This window comes from Sorex fumeus, unplaced genomic scaffold (genome assembly GCF_029834395.1).
Source record: "Sorex fumeus unplaced genomic scaffold, SorFum_2.1 ptg000122l, whole genome shotgun sequence".
In the NCBI taxonomy this organism is placed as follows: Eukaryota; Metazoa; Chordata; class Mammalia; order Eulipotyphla; family Soricidae; genus Sorex; species Sorex fumeus.
The window spans coordinates 11,346,661-11,367,822 of NW_026606179.1; the positions used below are offsets into that span (position 1 = coordinate 11,346,661).

At 45.7% G+C, this 21,162-nt stretch overlaps 1 protein-coding gene across 1 annotated transcript; it reads left to right on the forward strand.

Annotated features, from left to right (window-relative positions):
* The first annotated feature begins 4,995 nt into the window (after positions 1–4,995).
* On the forward strand, positions 4,996–19,742 carry SLC6A16 (solute carrier family 6 member 16). The gene is made up of 11 exons (XM_056135564.1): positions 4,996–5,350; positions 5,765–5,922; positions 6,110–6,236; positions 6,423–6,598; positions 6,846–6,956; positions 7,321–7,562; positions 12,494–12,680; positions 13,127–13,328; positions 13,668–13,827; positions 18,890–19,049; positions 19,434–19,742. Exons 1-11 carry the CDS (start codon positions 4,996–4,998, stop codon positions 19,740–19,742), a joined length of 2,187 nt encoding a protein of 728 aa, XP_055991539.1.
* The last annotated feature ends 1,420 nt before the right edge of the window (positions 19,743–21,162 follow it).

Genomic DNA, 21,162 nt, shown 5'->3' on the forward strand with positions numbered 1-21,162 from the left:
TTTTTGGACTGGTATTTTTCCTGGTGCTGTGATTTTTTGGATTTTTCTTGTCTTTGCTTTTACGCAGTCTTGGGATTGTGTAGTGTTTCTGTTCCTGAGAATCACCCTTCAAACCTCATCTTCAGTGGTATTTCTTCAGGAAACTTTATTTCTCCCTCTAAGTTAAATTAAGCCCCCCACCTTTTCTGTCACAGTACCTGTTACTATGTCCAATCATATATTTATTTATTATTTTCCACTGTGTAAGGCAGGGACAGATTTAGGGGCACACCCGGTAGTGCTCAGGGCTTACTCTGGGCTCAGGGGACCATATGGGGTATCTGGGATTAAATCTGGGTGGGATGTATGCAAGGCAAACACCCTACCTGCTGTACTATTGCTCTGTCCCCGCATACTTTTTTTTTTCTTTTTGGGTCACACCCAGCAATGCTCAGGGGTTACTCCTGGCTCTGCACTCAGGAGTTACTCCTGGCGGTGCTCAGGGGACCATATGGGATGCTGGGAATTAAACCCAGGTCCGCCGCGTGCAAGGCAAACGCCCTACCCGCTGTGCTATCTCTCCAGCCCCCAAGATCGTTCACTTTTAATTAGCAGTTTACACAAGTGCCAGGGGTTGGGTAGGGAGTTATTGTGCTCCTGACGTAACACATGGTGCTCACCCACACATCTTACTTAGGATGCTGGGAGGATGGGCCAATTCAGTGTTGTGGAGCCAGGGTGGATGCAGGGTCTGTGGGTGTCCCAGACAGCTGAGTGATAGGCACCCCGCTGCTTGCGTGCTGGTAGCATGGCAGCCCAAACTTGCTGCCTCCTGCTTGCAAGGCAGGCACTTTGCCACTGCGTTCTCGGCAGTCCCGTAATCATTTTTAAGAACCTTAGATTGACCGTGACTGTGACCAAGGCATGGGGATTTGTTGATTGAAGTAGATATTTGGGGTTTTGATTTCTCCCTGCAACCTCAGTTGATTTCTGCACCCTCTGAAGTCAAGGTCTCTATTGTTCAATAGATAATTGTTCAATAAACTTTAAGGCTTGCCTAGGACCAGGGGAGCCCAAAGGGTGCAAGCTTTGGAGGACAGAAGGAATAGATTAGAAGGAATGAGCCCCGTGAGGCCTCAACCTCTTTGCCACCTTAGAGGCGAGAGCACCCCTCATATGCCAAAGCCAGAGTGAGGGAAGCCACTGCGCACGCGCGGGAGGCGGCCTCAGCCTCTGGGCCAGTAGGGGGCGCGCGAGGCGGCGGCGCTTGCGCAGAGGACAAGCGGGAAAGGCTGCTTATGAGGAACTGCAAGGGGCGTCGCGCGCGGCTGCCAGACGAGGCCTTAAGGGCCGAAGCCGAGCTTCCCAGATGCGGTTTCATCACCCATATTTTCGTCAGGCCTGACTGAAAAGCGTCGAAGCGAGGGGAAAGGGCGGGAGTTGGGCCTCTCCCCAAGGGAGCCCGGAAAAGTTTTGGGGTGCGTGAGGCTGTGGGCCACTTCAGAAGGCTAACAGGCCCGCGCATGCGAGAGACCTCAGAGGAGCTGAGGCCCCCGCTTTTCACCCCCAGGACCCAGGAAACTGAAAGCAGCCCTTTGGCACAGTGAAGCTGACTGATTCGGACCTTGGCGGAACTCGGCCAGCAGTCCCTGTTCTTGGGGAGACCCAGTGGTGGAAACGGGGTCCCACCACGTCACTGTCTTCTCGGGCCGGCCGTTTCCCCAACGCCCAGAGGATTTGCACGCCCTCACCCTCCTTTCCTTTTAGGCGAGACTATTGTGGCAGGAAAGGAGGTAAAGGGAGATGAATGGGCTTAGGGTGTTCTCACCACCCACCCTCCAAGGTGTGGGCCCCAGAGAATCGTGGCTGTCCTGATATTGGGGGTCTCCCACGCTGCACCCCCTAGAGCCCCTCCTGCCTGGGAAGTGGGATCCATCACGGGTTTGAGGGGTTCCCTTAGGTCCCCGCGGGCCAGAGTGCCGAATTCCGTCAGACTGACCAGTTTACCAATGAATGTGGTGGAAGGAAACACAACAATTTTGACTGATTTATTGGGGTGCTCAGGATCAAACCCAGGGCCTTCTGCATGCTAGGTAAGTGCTCTATCACAGAGCCTCTGTCCCAGTACTTTAAAAAGTTTTAAAGGGACTGGAGCAATAGCACAGACCTAGGTTTGATCCCCGGCATCCCATATGGGTCCCCCCAAGCACTGCCAGGAGTAATTCCTGAGTGCAGAGTCAGGAGTAACCCCTGAGCATTGCTGGGAGTGACCCAAAAAGAAAAAAATTAAATAAAAAGTTTTAAAAATGGCGTGGGGGCACATATTACAGTGCTCAGGCCTATTCCTGGCTCTGTGACCAGGACCCCTGGTGGTGCTCTGGGGGAACCTTACTGGGAGTACTCTGCATGCAAAGCAGCCTTAATGCCCTGTATTTTCTGGCTTCCCCAGCATGTTCTGAATGTGTTAAGGAAAGGTGACTATTTTTCACCAATATGATCTTCCTTTTTTGAAGTGGAGCAGAGCCAAGATTTTTGGTATCGTGGCTGAGGAGATGTAGAAGTTCCCTGTGATTTTTGAGGTAGTGACATTAAAAATTGGGTGAAATATTGAAGACTTGTGTTTTGGTTATGTGCTAAAGAATAGAAAAATGCCTCTCTTTTTTTGGGGGGGGAAGGGCACACCCTAGAGGGGCTATGGGAACCAAATAGTGTGCTGGGGATCAAACCCCGGTCAGTTGCATGCAAGGCAAGTTCCTACTTGTTTTATTATCACACTGGTTCAATTTCATTTTCCTTTTTACAGTTATTGGTTTATATTTTGCAATAGACACTGAATTTCCCTTTTCTTTAAATCACTCTGCATTGATAAATTGTCATTTTGTTTTATGGTTTTCATCAGCTATTATATTGCATAGTTTGGTTCTCTCATTGTCCTGGATGATGGGAATACCTTCAATTTGATTTTTCTCTTCAGTATAATCTTGTTTACTTTGGCCTATTGATAAACATTTGTCTTGGTTTTAAAGTACCACAGGAACCAGGAAGTTAGCTCAGAGGGTTAGTGCAACTGATAGGTCCCAGGTTTGATCCTTGACATTGGATGACACAGTTAAGTGGTGCCAGGAGTAGCCTAGAACCCTCAACACTGCTGGGCCTGAGCAGCACTATGTCACATTACCAGGTTCACCCACTGAGCTATCAGATTTGATAGCTGGGCTGAGTATTGCTGGAATGGCCTTGGGGTTCCTGAACACTTTTGGGGGGGGAGGGCAAAATATGATCTAATACATTAGAGTAATATGTACTTTTTAGATCATTTACTAAATGAATGAAAAAAATCAGGATATAAAAATGCCTATTATCCTGCTTTATTCTATGTACTGATGTATTTTTAAGTGTTTTAATTGCATTTGTAAATACAGCAGAGATAGCACTAAAGATAGAGGTTTACATCTGAATTTGGTTTTTAGACTCTATTGAATCATTAGCATTTGTTGATGTTGAGCTTTTAAGAACTCTGGAAATAGTGTGTCACACTGCTGATTATGCCTGTGTTTTCAGATGTGCCAATGGGCTCTCATGGCTCATTTCCTGCCTCTGTTTGGGGATGGTATAAAACCCTCCCTACAAGAAAATTCTGGTCTCCTCTTTTTCACCTTCTTCTTTATCCTGTTCTGTTTTTTTTTTTTTGACCACACTCCTTATCTGTTCTTTTGCAGACCACATCAGGAACCAGCCAAAGGTCAGAATAGTAGAAACACAGAGTGCAACAAGGAGAGTATGAGGTAGCGCATTGTCCTCTTGCTGGGGTGAAGGGTGGAGGGAAATAGGACAACAAATGGATTGACAGCCAATAGAAAATAACAGGAGATGAGAAATGCTAGGAAGAAGAAGACACGGGTGAAGGGAGTGGTGCTAGTACTGCTCTTTGATTATGTATTAATTAACTTGATAATCAGGATGATGATGATATGATGATGATGATGATATGATGATGATGATGATGATGATGATTTTCTGTCTTGGAATTATGGGGCTGAAGCACAGGGATCCATACATGCAGTGCATGACTACAGCTGCTGTTTTAGATAGTGGGTGAGGAAGGAATCTTTAGTCAGGAATTATTTGAGACCTGAGTTTATCACAGGTGAGAAAGATCAGAGAGGTAAAACCACTTTCCTAAGATTATAAGACAGATTTGGTATGAAATTATTGGATTCAAAAGTCTATTAAGATTTTTTCAATGTGGGGGTGGGCTTCCATACAGTGTTCAGGCGGCCCAGGGGTCTCCCTTGGCAATGGTTAGCTGGCCATGCTGGAGAGAAGATATGGTGCAGGAATTTAAACTCAGGGTCTACTCCAGCCCATTTATTTATTTATTTAGGCTTTTTGGGTCACACCCTAGGGATGCTTAGGAGTTACTCCTGGCTCTGCACTGAGGAATTACTCCTGGTAGTGCTCAGGGGACCATATGGGATGTATGGGATTGAATCCAGGTTGGCTGTGTGCAAGGTACAGCTCTCCCAACTGTACTATTGCTCCAGCCACAACTTCAGCCCTTTTAGTCTCATGCTATCTTTCTAGCTCCCCAAATCCACCTTATTATTTTTCTTTTAAATTTCAATAGTAATAAAGACATAAATGAAAGGTTTAATTTATTTTTTGTTTTGTTTTGGGGCTACACATAGCAGTGCCTGAGGCTTTTTTGTGTAGTGCTAATGATAGAACCCACACTTCCCACATGCAAAGCATGTCTACTAGCCCCTTGAACCATCTCCCTAGCCCAAAAGGTTACTTTAAACAGGCTATTGAGGGTGGTTTTGGAGCTCAGTCACCTAAAATATATGGTTTCTTGTGTCCATAAGCTCTACCAAGGAAACCAAACCCTCTATTCAGGAAGTTGAAGCTGAAGCTGTGTCAGAGAATCAGCCTGAAATGAAGAAAGAGGCTCAGGCTGTAGACTCATCATTGGTAGTTACTGAGTCAAAACTTTCAGAGAGGACCTCGGAAAGCCACATGGCGGAATACTGGGAGTCCTTGTCCTGGTCTTCATCAGGCTTGCTTTCAGACAACCAGGATTTAAATACCCGAGCTCCCCAGGTCAGCGCTTGGGAAGCTCGCATTTTGGAACTGAATAAGAATAGGACCATTCGACCCAAACAAGACTATGTATTGCAAGCAGAGCCTGCCCCCGTCATGAAAAGGAAGTCTTTAACTGAGGATATGCAGGTGACCAAGAAGAAAGATAGTGAGGCTTTAATCCGTCCATTCTGGTCCAACAAGACTGAATACATCATGGCCCAGCTGGGCTACTCTCTCAAGCCACTCAATCTCTGGCATTTTCCCTTGCTGTGGCTTCACAATGGAAATGGTAAGTCTGGGGTCCAGGAATCATCCATCAATCTGGGGCTAGCAGTTTATCCAGGCTTCAAACTCAAACATCCCTGGTTGCTTTGGTGGTTGGAGACTGAGTACTCTGTGAAGGAGAGGTCTGAACACCTAAGATCATGAGTGGGTTACAACATATCTGAACATGATACTATGGAGTTCAAAGCCTGGATCAGAATTGGGCATGGGGACTATGTACTTGGGCTTTTCGGGTATTGGGGACCAAGGAACCAAATACCTAGGGCTGGGAGGGAGGGTTTTGGAAAAAGCTGAGCCCTGATGTCAGTGGCTGTAGGGAGTTCTATGGGGCATAACCTGTTTTCCTCAACTTCTGAGGAAATTGAGACACTGACAAGTCAGATGGCTCTCAGAAACCTTTTCTGAACCCTCTGTGCAGGTACTTTTTTCATCATCTATAGTCTCATGATGTTCTTGGTTGGTGTTCCGCTTCTATTCCTGGAGATGGCAGCTGGTCAGAGGATGCAGCAGGGCCCTATTGTTGCTTGGAAAACAATCAGCCTATGGATTGGTGGTTTGGGGTATTCCAGTTTCATGGTGAGCAGCCCTGGTCTGCTCTGGTTTGTGATTTCCCCCTTCCCCCATCTCCTCCCACTTCTTGTCCTAAAACAGATCCCATCATGTCACTTTCCTTAGGTTGTTTCAATTCCCCAGCCTTCTCCCCAGTTCCTTCCATTTCCTGTCCTTTCCCTTCCACCCCAGGCAACTCCTTCTTTGCCCCCAGTTGTGTTTCATCACCAGCATTTACATGAATGTGACCAATGTCTGGACTCTCTTCTACTTGGGCAAGTCCTTCCAGTATCCTCTTCCATGGGAGCAATGCCCCTTACTGAAGAACTCCACTGGCTTTGGTGAGGGGGATCTGAGGGAGAGGAGGAATAAAATGGAAAAAAGGAAGGGGGTTAGAAAGAGAAAAGAGTGAGAAAGGATAAGATGAGATGGGTAGGGGAAAGAAAAACAAAAGGTGGGGGAAGGGCTGACGAAGAGGGAAGGGGTCACCTTGTCTAGCAGGCATATCCAAAGCCAGATTCCCCCAGACCCTGCATGTGCACGGACGACACCTTCCATGTACTTCTGGTATTGGCTGACACTGAAGGCCCCAGACAAGATTGAGGTGGATGGGCCAATGAATTTACACCTAATCGTGCCATTGATTGTGGCCTGTCTTCTTCTTGGTATTTTCATGTCTAATGGGCTCAAGTTCATGGGTAAGGTGAGCCTCTTTTTGTTGATTCCTTGATGTTCTTAGATATTTTGGCGCTCCCCTAACACGGTTACTTACTGACCTCCTAATAATCTTACTCCTTTTTTGTTTGCTCCCCCTAACCCCTGACTCCTGAAGCTGTTTTCTCACTCCTCCTTATTTTGGACTCAAAACTTTTGATTCCTACTAACTGTTGATTGACACGCCCTACTCCCCACATGGTACATGGTTGCTGATGTGTCCACTCTCAATTCAGATAATGACTTTCTTGGTAATACTACCCTATGTCATCATTTTCTGTTTCCTCATTCGGAGCCTACTGCTGGAAGGGATAACATTTGGCCTTCAGTATTTGATGGTTGGCAGGGTAAGTTGCACCTTCCTCACTACCCTCTCAGGCCTTGGATGACACCTTTTCTGGTACTGGAGCACCCTTCCTCATTATCTTCTCTTAGTCTGCCACCCCCTCCATTTCTGGTTTTTTGTTATTATTGTTTGTTTATTTGTATTGGGACCACACCCAGCAATACTTCTGACACTGCTCTCAGGAATAACTTCTGGCAGTGCTCAGGGGCCCATATGGGATACCAGGGTTTGAACCCAAGTCAGCCTTGTGCTAGGCAAGTGCCTTACCTGCTATACTTGAGCTCCTGCCCAACCCCCTCCATTTCTGTTATAGTTTCCTTTTCCTTCTTTGGCATCTCCCCTAATACTTGTCTTCTTCCTTTTAGATCTCAGCTTTATTCAACATCAGTGTGTGGTGGCAAGCAGGGAACCAAGTCTTACATACCTTGGGCCTCGGTCTTGGTTCTATTGTCTCCATGTCTTCACACATTCCACAGAACAACAATTGTCTCAATGATGTCATTATTATGGTTCTGCTCAACCTATTTACAACACTGCTTTACACAACATTTGTGTTCTCTATCCTGGGCTTCTGGGCCACAGTCATCACTCATCGTTGCTTTGAGAAGTAAGACCAGTTTCTTAGTTGAGGATCCTAGCCCCAGGGAACTGCAAAACCCAGAGGCCCTAACTTTAAAGAGCTTAAGACACCCATATTCACACTTCTAAACCTCAGGTGCATTTGTAAGCCTTTGCTTTTTCCTGTATTTCCTGCAGTGAAAAATAGACAGTAGAATTCCCATCACATATTATCATCCTCATATTCCTTTTCTAGCTTCAAACTCAGAGATAACCATCAACCTTTGACACCTCCACAAAAGTAGCAGACATTCAAGTTTTCTCTAATCCCAAATAGCGTTTAAGACCACACCTGTCTGGAGAGCCGTCCACTTCCCAGAGGCCTTCATTCCAACTGTTAGCTCTTAAATCTAAAGATTTAGAACTGGAGAAATAGTACACCAGGAAAATTTTTTTGCACATTGCCAACATATCCCTGGCACACTGTATGGTCCCCTGAACCTTTCCAGTAGTGATCTCTAAGTGCCACCAGGTATTTCATCAAAGTCAAGGAGATGGCACAAAAGTTAGAATGCATGATTCGTCTGCTAGGGGCCTACATTTTATCCCCCCACCACTAGTCTCCCCTCCCTCCTTTCACCCTTGCCATCTATGCTAGGAATGTCCCTCAAGTACTAAGCTGGGACTAGTCCTTGAGAACTGCTTAGCGTGGCCCAAAAAACATTTCACCAGACATTTAGAAAGTACGTTCTAGTATACTTAAGAAATTTGGACAGGTTACCCTGTCCACAGTCCTTGGCATCACTGAATGTTTGTTTTGGAAGGAGGAGGGGAAGGCTAGTAGATACTTAATCAGGTAGGCACGGACTCAGAATGACTGATTGTTGAATCACTGGAGAGAATGACATCCTGCCTTGGTTCATCAGAGAAGTAATCCCAGAGAAGAGGCAAGGCTAAGTTGAATTTGTCCTCAGATATCCTGGAATCCTTTGCAAATGATGCCATTTTCTTTTAGAAGAGTTCTGGGCATATACATCCGAATATCACTTGGTAAAAAGAGGTCAAACTTTAAAATACTTGCCTCCGGTAGGAGTATAATTTTGTTTTTTAAAATTTCTTTGGAATTTTTTTTCCTTTTTTGGGGAGCACTCCCACCAGTGCCCAGGGGAACACAGCAATATTCAGTGACAGCCCAGATATGTGGGCCACCAGACTGGAGATTTGGTATTGCTTAGGTCCAGCAGTGCTGTGGCAACTAGGGCCACATTCACCCACTGTCACTAGGGGGAGGTGTACCATGCTAGAGATCAAACTTAGAATCTCACAGTACCCTCTAGCCATCTCCCTGGCCTCTTACAAATGTTGTATTGTTATATACCTATAGAAATATTCATAAGGGGGCCAGAGCAGTAGTACTGCAGGTAGGGTGATTGCTTTGCATCCGCCGACCTGAGTTTGATCCCCAGCACTTCATATGGTCACTTGAGCCCTTGTAGGTGTGATACCTGAGCAGTGCCAGATATGGTCTCACCGCTGAAGAGAATAAAATTATACAAAAAGGTCCAGAGAGATAGTACAGCAGGTAAGGTACTTGTCTTGCATGGGGCCAACCCAGGTTATATCCCTGGCATTCTATATCGTCCTCTGAGCCCCACCAGGAGTGATCCCTGAGTGTAGGTAAAGCAGGGAGTAAGCCCTGAGCATTGTGAGGACTGCCCCCAAAATAAAACAATAAATAAGAAGGATCTCTCCCTTACTTCCCCTTGTGGGTTGCTGTGATGACAGGTGGGAGGGGAAGGGCGCATGCTTGCCTGTGCAGCTTGCACAGCAGTTTATGGTGCTTGCCCATTTGACTGTGGTGCTCACTGAGGCTTGCATCCATAGAGTTGGGGGCCCACATGTATGCTGGCTGGGGGTTGCTTTTATTGCAGGGGGAACACTTGGTGGTGCTCAGGGGACTATGTGATGGAGGGGACTGAACCGGGCCTCCTATATACAAAGTCTGCAATCTACTCTAGTCTTTCAGCCATCTCTGTGGTCCCAAGATGGGTCACATTATTTACTTGGAGGCATACGATTATGGATGTGCACACACTGCAGTGCTCACATATATGCTCACCAAAGTTCGCACTTGGTGGAGGTGCTTGTATTTTTGAGTTGCCATGTTCACTGGGAGCTGCCCTCCTTTGTGGTGCTTACACACACCTGGCTGTAGGGTGGCTGGGGATCACAGATAGAAGAGCTACCATAATTACACTCAGCGCATATGGAGACACTGAGAATTGTAACTTGTAATCATACACTTGCAGGGCTATCATTTTAAGGCACTATGCTCTCAAAGACTCTTTACCTTCATTGGAAAGGATGGAAGCAATTATTATTTTAGCAATTTAAAAAAATATACATATTTTTTAGTACTGAGTGTGTGAGGTCACAAGGTTGTTTTTTTGTTTATTTTGGGGGGGTGTTAAAGCCTTGTGATGCTCAGGGGTTACTCCTGGCTCTGGCTCTGAACTCAGGAATTACTCCCGCCTGGACTCGGGAAACTATATAGGATTGAACCCAGGTCAGCTGTGTGCAAAGCGAATACCCTACCCACTGTACTATCACTTGGGCCCCTGAGGCTGTGATTTTGAGCCCAAACAAAACATACACACACACATACACACAATTATCATTCATCCATTTCTTCTTTTTTAAATGTAAGAGTACTGCTATTTATTTAGCCACTGATTAAGCTGGCTGAAGTGGGCATCAACTCCACATTACTCTTTTTAAAAAAATTTTTATTGGATATCCATGAGACAAACTATACAAAGTTGTTCATGATTGTATTTCAGTCATACAATGATCCAACACCCATCCCTCCACCAGTTTACATTTCCCCTCACCAATATCCATTTCCCTCCCACGATCCCCCCACCACCACCCCCAGTCTGTCTCTATGACAAGCATTTTTCCTCCCCTCCCGCTTTCTCTCTCTCTGTCCTTTTGTGCATTCTCTCTCTTGCCTTTTGTGTATTATGGTTTAAAATGCAGGTACTAAGAGGTTATTGTGTTTGTTCAAGGTGTTCAGTGTTTTTACCGGGAAGGTAAGGCTGCAGTAGCTTTTTTAACTGCGAGGCAGCTTTGGGGTGTGAAAATGACTTCTGAGGTTTCCAGAAGTATAGGGAGGTGTGGGAAGGTAGCTCATCCCGACCCTGAGAAAACCTGGATATTTCAGTCATTTATTTATGGGTCTCTGAAGCAAGACTGGTAGAAGAGTTTACATGGTGGCACAGGAGTTGGTTCTTGTGGATAACTGCCAGTGCTTCCGGGAGTATAGGGAAGTTGGGGGAGGTAGCCCATTCTAACCCTGAGAAAGCCTGGAGATCCCAGTCACAAACCCCACATACCAGAATTTTCAGCAGACTATATCTCAGTGAGGTCCGTTCTGAAATGATGGAGTCTGGCTGAGTGCATAGTGGCAATTTTGGATTATGGAAGCAAGCAGCTTCCAGGGGCTATGCTTGAGTGGGCACCAGGTTGACCTGCCACCCTCCCATTACCCTGGTGTGTTTAGCCTTGCATAGATCCAAGATTAACTGCCTTTTTTTTTTTTATCTCTTTTGAGATTTATTTATGGGTCTCTGAAACAAGACTGATAAATGAGCTTGTATAGCTTGAGCTGGAGGTGATTTGTAGGTGTGGCTACCACGTACCTAAGCTTTGGCCATTTAATTTCTCAGGAAACTTGGTCCTGAGTCGTTGAGGTCCAGCCAAGAGGCATGGCTGCAATTTGGGGGTACCAGGAAGCCTGAAGGTGCCATCAGGCTGCTGGTGGACTTGCCCCATGGGAACAGGTTGACTTTCTAGTGGCACCACCTCCCCACATTTCTTTCTTTCCTCCATTCTTTCTCTTCCCTCCTTCCCTTCTTATCCTTCCCTTCTTTCCCCTTCTTTCTTATTCCTTTCCTTCCCTTCTCTATTTCTTCTTCCCACCCTGATCCCTGATCACTGGAGTAGCTCCTGGGTACATGTGGCCCAAATACAAACTAGAAAAAAAAAGCAGGATTTTCCTCATATTCATAATTTCTTTGGTATTGGGAGGTTTTCTACCTCAGAGATATAGGTACAGTTATAGGTACTATAATCACTGCCAATGACAACACTGTTATAGAATTGTCATGCATATGTGATAGAAAAGACCAGAAAAATGGTGGTTCCCCCCAGTCTCTATGAGACTTTGATATCTATTTTCTCATCTTTGGGTCAGAAGTAGAGGGTTTCTTTTGGAACTTTTTTTTGTCCACTCCTGATATCTGTGTAGATGATATGAAGCTGCTACCAGTTTGGTGAGACTCTTAAGTTCTCCTTGAGTGCTATTCTGCTCCCTTCCCCAAACTACCTGAAAATGTTTACTTTTTCTTCATGCATTCTGTGCAGGGTATTTAGTAGAGACAGGGTGGAATATACTTCTGAACTCTGTAATTTTTTATAAGAAGGCACTTAACATTTTTATATTGCCTAAAGATATATACAGATATAAAAAATGCAACCCCTACCAAAATTGTAATTGTGGGGCCAGAGTGATAGTGCAGTAGGTGGAGTGCTTGCCTTGCATGCGGCTGCACTCAATCCCCATATCTCATATAGTCCCCTGAGCCTGAACAAGAACAGTTTTTGTTACTCAGCACAACTTCACGGCAGGCTTATGCACATGAGGTCTAAATAAATGGCACTCCCTGATACTCTTTAACGAACAGCTTAGAAGATTGAATAGTTATGAGAAGAATCGTAGAGGTAGCAGGTAAAATCAGATACCAGCAATAGAACAGAAATCTGAATCCCCAAGAAAACTAGAAAAGTCTAAATTCTTCAGGCTCCCACAAATTCAGGACACTAGAGGTGGGATCATTCTGGGTTTCATCCCAGGCTGTACCTTCCCCAGATCAGTCATGCTAGGCAAGTGGTGTCCTGTGTAATTCAACTCATCCCCAGGAATGCCGAATTACTTGTGGATCTGGTGACCCAGGGGAGACTGCCTTCTGAGGCTAAGCCTCCTCCTAACCTGAATGAAAACCCAGTCAGCATCTTTACATCCTGGCTTAACAGACTTTCTGAACCCCTCAAGTCAACTGTCATCTCATACATGACTGAGTGCAGCAGAGAACAGCAGTTTTTGAAGGTCAGTAAAAATAAATGGGAATAGAGTTCCTCTGGTACTCCTTTCAAGGAAAAATGGTTGCTTTTGTTTGCATCCAAGAAAAGTCCCAGAAGTTCTGGGAGAATTTTAAGCCCCTGTAGTGGTAGTGCTAAGACCCAGAACTTGTACAATATGCTTCTGTGGTAGTGTCTGCCGTGTTGTATTTCTGGCTCAAAGATGGACTTTCCTCTATTACCAGGGTAGGAAGGGAGTTTTCAGGAAAGGCATTTGATTCCTAAATGTGTCTTGGGCTGGAGACATAGCAGAGCAGATCAGGCTACAGTCCCCCCAGCCCTGCCAGAAGGCACTCCTTAGCACAGAGCCAGGATGGATATGACCTCTCAAACCAAAACAAAGCCAAAACCAAATGTATTTGTAATTTTTGTTAAGTTCAAAATACTTAAATCTTCCCTTTCTTCCCTTAACAGGTTAAAGAGGGCTCAGAGTTTGCATTCCTGGTCTTTACTGAAACCATGTCCTTCATTCCTGGGTCTGTCCTTTTCTCCATCATCTTCCTCATATTGTTGCTGTGCCTGGGATTGGGCAACGTGCTGGGGGCCATGCAAGGAATTGTGACTCCCCTTCAGGACTCCTTTACTTCTTCCAGGAAACATCCGAAGCTGTTTATCGGTACTCTGATCTCTAGCCCTCTTCCCACTTAGGACTCTGTTTTCAGGGAGACTCTTTGTTGTTGTTGTTGTTGTTGTTGTTGTTGGGCCACACCTGGCAGTGCTCAGGGATTACTCCTGAATCTACAATCAAGGATCACTCCCGGCAGTGCTTGGGGGATAACATGGGGTGCTGGGGATCAAACCCAGGTGGACCATGTGCAAGGCAAACTCCTTCTCCTTTGTTCTATTGCTCTGGCCTCAAGGAGACTCTCTCCCAGCTCAGGTCTGTCACCTCAGCTTAACTTTTACCACCACATCACACTTCAGGCCTTGATTCCAGATTTCATGTTTCCTTCAGGACTTCTCTCAGTGATCATGTTCCTGTTTGGCCTCTGCTTCACTGGACCTTCAGGCTTCTACTATTTCAGGCTGCTGAATGATTTCTGGATCCCCATCCCCATATTCATCTTCACAGTACTCGAGGACTTGGTTGTGGTTTGGGTCTACAGGAGCAGGAGGTGATAGCCTAGTGATACAGGGAAAGTTGACTCCTCTCTTGTTGCCTCTGTTCTCACCTTTAAAGAAGGGCTTTTGGGGCCAGAGCAATAGCATAGTGATAGGATATTTTCTTTGCAAGCAACTAATGCGGGTTTGATTCCCAGCATTCCATATGGTCCCCTGAGCACTGCCAGGAGTAATTCCTGAGTGTAAAACCAGGAGTTACCCCTTAGCTTTTTGGATGTTATCCAAAAATCCAACAACAACAACAAAAGAGGGGCCTTCTTTTTTATTCACTTGATGGATTTTTTTTTGAGTACTTAATAAGTGTCAGACACTCAAGGGTACAGCATTGAAGAAAGCAAGCCTTTATCTCCTCAGGGTGTTCATATTCTAATAGTGCACAAAGCAAATAAGAAGAATAAAAATGCCAGGTCATGATGATTGACAGGAGAAGGAAGGTGAGGTAAGAAGTGTGGAAGTGTGTGTTACTTTCTAATGTAGACAGGATCATAAAGAATGCTCTCCCTCAATTGGTGCCATTTCATCAGACTCTGAATGAAGGGAGAAGCAAAAATCATGATAGGACTTTGAGAATTACCAAAGAGAGGAAACCAAGCCCAGTGGAAGCATCATGCCTAGAGGTGCTTTTTTGTTTTGGGGTCATACCTGGAGATGTTCAGAGCTTACTCCTGGCTGTGCTCTCAGGAATTACTTCTGGCGGTGCTTGGAGGATCATATGGGATACTAGGGTTTAAACCTGGGTCAACTGTGTGCAAGAAAAATGCCCTACCTGAGGTACCATCACTACAGCCCCAAGAGAGTTTTGTTTTTTTTTTTTAAAGGATGGGGAACGCTCCTCAGCAGACTCAGGTGTTCCTCTCTGTGATTATGGACCTGACGGCCTGACAAAACACCCTTGGGTGGATACTTAGGGACCATAAACATTCTGCTCAGTTGTGTTCAGGGGCCCATGCTGTGCTAAGGATCAAACTCGAGGTTTCTACATGTAAGACATGCACTCTAGCTCTCTGAGCTAACCTGGATTTCTTGGGGAATAAGGATATTGGAGATGTTAGAATGGTATGGTACAGGGCCAGAAAAATGACTCAACAGGGATTTACATGTGGGAGGTTTGGGTCCAATTCCCATCACTGCATGATCTGTTAGGAGCAACTTCTGAGCATTGAACTTTGAGTAATCCCCAAACACTGCCAGATGTGTTCCCATCCCCAAACAATAAAAAGAATAGTAGTATGTTAGTACCTGGTGCCCTGGAACGAACAGACCATGTAGGCCTTCCAGCTCAACGTTTCATTCAGAATACCAGAAGTGATGTTGGAGGGTGTTGGGTAGAGGAGTGACACCAGAACTACCTTTTATCATTTGTGTGTGCGTATGTAAATAACCTGGATCAAATTCAGGTTCAATTCCAGGCCCCATGTGGTCCCCTGAGCATTGCTCGGAGAGAACCCAGAGCACCTCTGGTGTGGCCTGCTGGTCTCTGGCACTGCCCGACACAGACAGCACCACATCCTTGGGTCCTAGCACTCAGACCCACTTGGCTGGGAATCACTGGAAGAAATACACAGGCCCCCTGAGCACTGCTTGGCATCCACTCCCAACCCACGAAAGAAAGAAAGAAAGAAAGAAAGAAAGAAAAAAGGATTTTATGATCGCTGTGTGGAGAATAGGACTACAAGAAATTGAGTGAATCCAAAACAGTTTAAATGACTGAAATATTCCAAATGAATGCTTACAATGACTTGGACTAGGATGGTTGCAGTGTAGGTTGAAAGACATGGTCTCATTCTGTCAGAAAGAGCTACTCAAGAAGAGGAAACAAGGTACTTAGTAGAACTAACTGGAATGCAAAGGTTGAAAATGTCAGTCAGATGCAAGGGACTCCTGAGCCTAACTGTTCACCAGGCCAGTGTGCAGCCAAGTAGACTGATCCAAAGGCAGGAGTCCCAAGGTGGCAGCATTTTCAAGTGATCATGGTTCTTAGAGTCAGTTCACCCATTAATTCACTCAAGAAATGTTGAGGGGCTGGAGAGATAGTACGGGGGGTAGGGTGCTTGCCTTGCACATGGCCAAACCAGGTTTTATCCCCAGCACCCTATATGGTCCCCTGTGTAAACACAAAGAACGGGCAAGGGGGACAGAAGTGGCCTGTCTCTCCTGCCGCCCACGTTTGGTAGTCTCAGACTGTTTCCCCACTCCAGGGAGGTCGATGGCGATGGTCAGGCCAAGGAAGGAAATGAGGGCCAGGCTGGTTGGTCTTAGCAGCAGTTTATTACATGGAAGAAGTGTATGTCATAGAGGTCCCAGGATCTCTCAAGCACATGCTCCCTTGTTCTCTCAGCTTCTCTCCTCAGCCCCATCTTCCCAGGTTCTCTAACTCACGTGTTCCCCTGAGAGCCCTGAAATCTCCCTTATATAGATCATGGCACCCCTAAAGGGCGCAACATAGTGATGTTATCAAAAGGAGTTACAGAAAGAACAATGAGATGGCAGAACATACATTGTTTCTATACATCTGCAGGCCAGTAATCTTGGCCTCACCTTACACAAACTCTTTCTTTCTTTCTTTCTTTCTTTCTTTCTTTCTTTCTTTCTTTCTTTCATTAGCACTTGGATTAGCATATGGAAGACCAGCCTGCTAGGGCTTGGATACATCTCAAAGATTAGCCTGCCTCTTACATTAAGGTCTCTGTGAGATAAGGGAAGCTGCCTCTCCACAGTAAGGTCCCTGTGAGATAAGGGAAGCTGCCTCTTACTTACTGAAGGCAGATGAAGGGGAGAAATACTCAGTCTCATCCAAGCTAGTCAGGACACATGGGAAGTCTGCTTCTAGGACAGATTCTCATTTAGCAGATCAACCCACAGTAGAACAGGATTCCCTGGGTGTTTCTTTTCTCCTTGTCTGACCATCATATAAGCATACATAATATAAGTCATTTTGTATGGACACAGTAAGAAATACTTTAAGCCTATAGAATTGCTCTCCTAGGGCCATCTTGATCTCAGACTGCAGTGCTCAGGCCAGATATCTTTCCTATTCTTAGCAGCAGGGTCCTAGTCTTGTCGTTACTTTTGGATCATGACAGCATTTGCCTATGATCAAACTCTTAACCTATAGTTGAGAATCGTGGCACCTTGGCCTGGCCCATCGCGATGCCAGGGTTGCACATAACTTACCAGCTTGCCCTGGTTCCATCCAGTCCCACGTCGGGACCCTGCTCTTGAGGTGCTAGGAAGTGAGGGCAACTGAGGCTTAAGTTGAGAAAGCAGATGTCCAGGAGTGAATAATATTCAAGGCCAATTAAATCCTAAGTTATAAAGCATAATATTGTCTTCCTGTATCTATACAAAAAGGACACTGCATTAAACTATTCAAAAGATATAAGGAGAAGAGAAAGGCAATATTAACTTGCAGTGCAAGTTCAGTGTCCTAGAAGGATGAGACCTTACAAATTGGTTGGGGAAGAGAGCAGAGAAGTGGTTACAGACAAACAAAGTAATGGGAGTGACTTGGGGGCACTGTGATGGGTGCAACCTGATAAACCTAAGCTCCTTGTACTCCAACAGTCCCCCAAACCCATCAAGAGTGATCCCTGAGCACAGAGCCAGGAGTAATCCCTGAGCACTACTGGGTGTAGACCAACATTTTTTTTTTTACTTTAAATGTTTTTGAGACTTATTCTGTCAGAAAAACTGTGATACCAGGGTGCAAATTAATTAGAACAAGCTTCTCCTCGCCAGAGTAACAGTACAGGGGCTGAAGCAATAGCACAGCAGGTAGGGCGTTTGCCTTGCACGGGGCCGACCTGTGTTTGATTCCCAGCATCCCATATGGTCCCCTGAACACTGCCAGGGGTAATTCCTGAGTGAAGATCCAGAGGAGTAACTCCTGTGCATCACTGGGTGTGACCCAAAAAGAAAAAAAAAAGTAACAAATGGTACAGGGGCCAGAGAGATACTAAAGGGCTTAAGGCACTTGTCTTGCATGTAGCTGACCATGGCTTGATCCTGAGCACTGCATATTGATCCCTGAGCACTAGTAGGAGTGGTATCTGAACAGTCAGAAGTAAACCCTAGCACCATAGGGTATGGCCCCCCAGAATAAACAGGGGCCCAGAGAAATACACAGCAGGTAAGATATTTGCCTTGCATGCAGTCAACTCAGGTTTGATCCCTGGCACCACATATGGTTCCCCGAATCTGCCAGGAGTGACCCCTGAGCACAGAGCCAATGTGGCCCCAGAACCCCCAAAAAACATTTTAAAATAAGCAAACAAAAAAATCCTAAAACAGAGTCCAAATGGGAAAGTGTGTAATCTCATTAGAAAGTGATAAGTCTTGGGGCTGGAGAGATGGCACAGCGGGTAGGGCATTTGCCTTGCTCGCGGCCGACCTGGGTTCGATTCCCAGCATCCCATATGGTCCGCCAAGCACTGCAAGGAGTAATTCCTGAGTGCATGATCCAAGAGTAATCCCTGTGCATCGTTGGGTGTGACCCAAAAGCAAAAAAGAAAAAGTGGTAAGTCTTAGGAGAGGTTGTCAGAGGCATGGTCAGGATAACTGGAGGGTCAAGGAAGGCTCTGAGAGGGGAAGATGTCTGGACAGACAGCAGTAGGCAGGCAGAGAGAAAGGATGTCACTCTAGGGGAGAGGACCCACTTTCATGTTTGAGGACATAGAGGTTGTGTACTGAAGCGAAGAGTAGAAGCATGGGTCAGAAAAAGGAATTAATGATTGAGTGCAACCTGCACTGCTGGCTCTCGGCAGAGTTCTTACCACAGTAGAAGTGCTCATATTTACGGAATGAATGAAAAGGACTTGGTGTTCGTCTTGAGGGTATTGAGGACCCATAAAAGGTCTTAAGCAATAAAATGTTTGAAAAAAATCCTTGGGTTTGGATGAATGGACCAGTGACCAGGGAACAGATGAGAAGATGAGGCCTGAGTGAAGTAAGGGCCTTGAAGCAGATTCAAAAGATGCTATAGTTAGGCTGTCCCTGCTCAAAAATGCTGAGTAAGACCTGACTTAGCCTTCCACAATCTCAGGACCTTCCTTGCAGGTTCTACGGAGAATTGGAGTGCCTGAGAAACAGCGCCATCTCTCCCATCTATTATTGGCTGTTGACATGGATTACGCCAGTGGTGCTCTTGGGTCTGTTTGTGACTGCAGTGATTCGTTTCTCCACCCTGAAGACCTATACTGCTTGGGATATCAAGACTGTGAGCCTCCCTCCCCAGACCCCACCCAGACCTTGCTAGGGAGTTTGGGATGACCTCTCAACCCACTCTGTTTGGGGGCCACAATCAGTGATGCTCAAAGCTTACTCCTGACTCAACTCAGGGATCATTCCTGGTGGGATTCAGGATCCTGTAGAGTGCCGGGGATTAAACCTGGGTCAGTTGCCTGTAAGGCAAGCACCCTACCCACTGTTCTACCTCTCCAGCCCCATCAATCCGCTCCTGACCTAAAGATCTAATCATCTCATTCTCTGACTCCCTGAATACTCACTTGTCCTCTGCTGTTTCACCTCTCACTCTTTCTTCCACAATCTTTTCTTTTCTGGGAACTTCACCATTCTGAATCCCTTTCCCATCTCTCCACAGTCAAACGAGTTGCTTCAAGAACTCCCAGATTGGTGGAATATTCTGATGATTATCCTTCTTTTCATCGTTATCTTTCCCATCCCCACATACTTATTATACTGCCTCATTCATAAGATTCCCTCCAGCCACCGGAACTCTGTTATCCCTTCAATGTCTTCCAAATGCCTGTCCCCAAATAACACACCTTTTAAAAATGCAGAAAATGAGAAAATGAGACAAGATCAAATTGCTGATCATATCACACCCCTTAAGAATGTCAAAAAGGAAGAAGTGAGACAAGATCAAATTGCTGCTCCCTCTATTGTGTGACTGCCTAACTTCATTTTACTGGCTGTCATGTACACCTTAAAATATCAAGCATGCCACTTTTAATGCCTGCTGCAATTATTGTTGTTCCTGATCCCAGAACTATATTCCCAAAGGTAGAGACATTATTTTTGGGTGGGAGGAGTAAACATTATTTTTTCGTGGGCCCTGGCTTTTATAGCCCTTTGCTTGGGCTCTATCCTTCTTGGTCATCACAATCACTGTGTTTTGCCCATCACTTTTCTTAGTATATACAAATGCCTACGGTATATACTGTCTACAACCATAACCAAACGTGCTGTTTCGGGTCTGCCCGGCTTGCCACATGGAATGGCAGGAGCAATGTTGTTGATCAATAAATCAGTCCACTGAAACTCCAAGCACTGGGTTTGAGATCTGTTTTATTCCTGTGAGTAGTTCAAATATTTAGGCTTCCCCCCAGGCATCTCCCCTCCCCTCTCCTCCCTGATCTTCCTCCTTTCCTCTCTCTCCACCCCTCTCCCCTTCCTGCTCTTTACCCCTCTTGTCTCCCCTCCCCTTACTTTCTTCTCCTTTTCTTCCCCCAAATTCCACTTTCTTTCCCTTCCTTTGCCTTGACAAATTTAGATATATTTCTAGACTTGCTTTATCTAAAGACTGGCCTTTTGCTAAGGGAAATTGAGCTAATAAAGGGGTCCACAAAAAAAAAGGGTAGAAACATACTTGCTAGTGGGATATGGTAGCTAAGCATCTAACTCCAGATCAAACCATTGCTAACCCACCAAGGTCCCAGAGCTGCTTGGTAAGCCATTGCTTGGTTTAACTACAGGGCCAAAATCAGCAGGCGGGTCTCTTGCAACTTGGGGAGCAGATGATTGTATAGCTGAGCTGAAATACTTCTCTAAAGGAGATGAGGGCTGTGGATAGAGGTGTGTGTTGTGTGTTGGGGGTTCCTGGAAGGTCCAGGAAATGATGATCCTGGGTGAGAACATGTGGCCCAGTAGTAAAGTGCCCGCTTTCCCATGTGATACTTGGGTTCTATCTCTAGCACCACAGAGAATAGAAACAGAATGGGGTTCTCTGAAGTCCTCAGATTTTGGGATTTCTGGTTGCTTAAACTGCTCCATGTAAGTTTCTGTGGGTGGGAAGAAAAAGACCTTTCTAGCCTTTGGTGGGTGAGACTCCAGGGATGTACTAGACTGACTAGATACCAGACATGGTTTCAGCTTTATTTTGTTTGTCTGTTTTTGGTTCATGCCTGGTGATGCTCAGGGGTTACTCCTGGTTCTTCGTGGACCTCTAAAGTTTCATACTTCAAGGGGCAGGAGAGATGGTACAGCAGGTAAGGCACTTGCTTTACACACGACAGACGCAGATTGGATTGCTAGCATCCCATATGGTCTCATGAGGACCACCAGGAGTGAATCTTGAGTGCAGAGCAAGA

Bases quoted from the DNA above. Each gene is read 5' to 3' on its own strand.
- SLC6A16 (XM_056135564.1), top strand. From the start codon at position 4,996: ATGGCGGAATACTGGGAGTCCTTGTCCTGGTCTTCATCAGGCTTGCTT. The intron at 5,923-6,109 runs GTGAGCAGCCCT...CTTTGCCCCCAG, and splicing joins TGGGGTATTCCAGTTTCATG to TTGTGTTTCATCACCAGCAT. The intron at 12,681-13,126 runs GTCAGTAAAAAT...TTCCCTTAACAG, and splicing joins GAGAACAGCAGTTTTTGAAG to GTTAAAGAGGGCTCAGAGTT.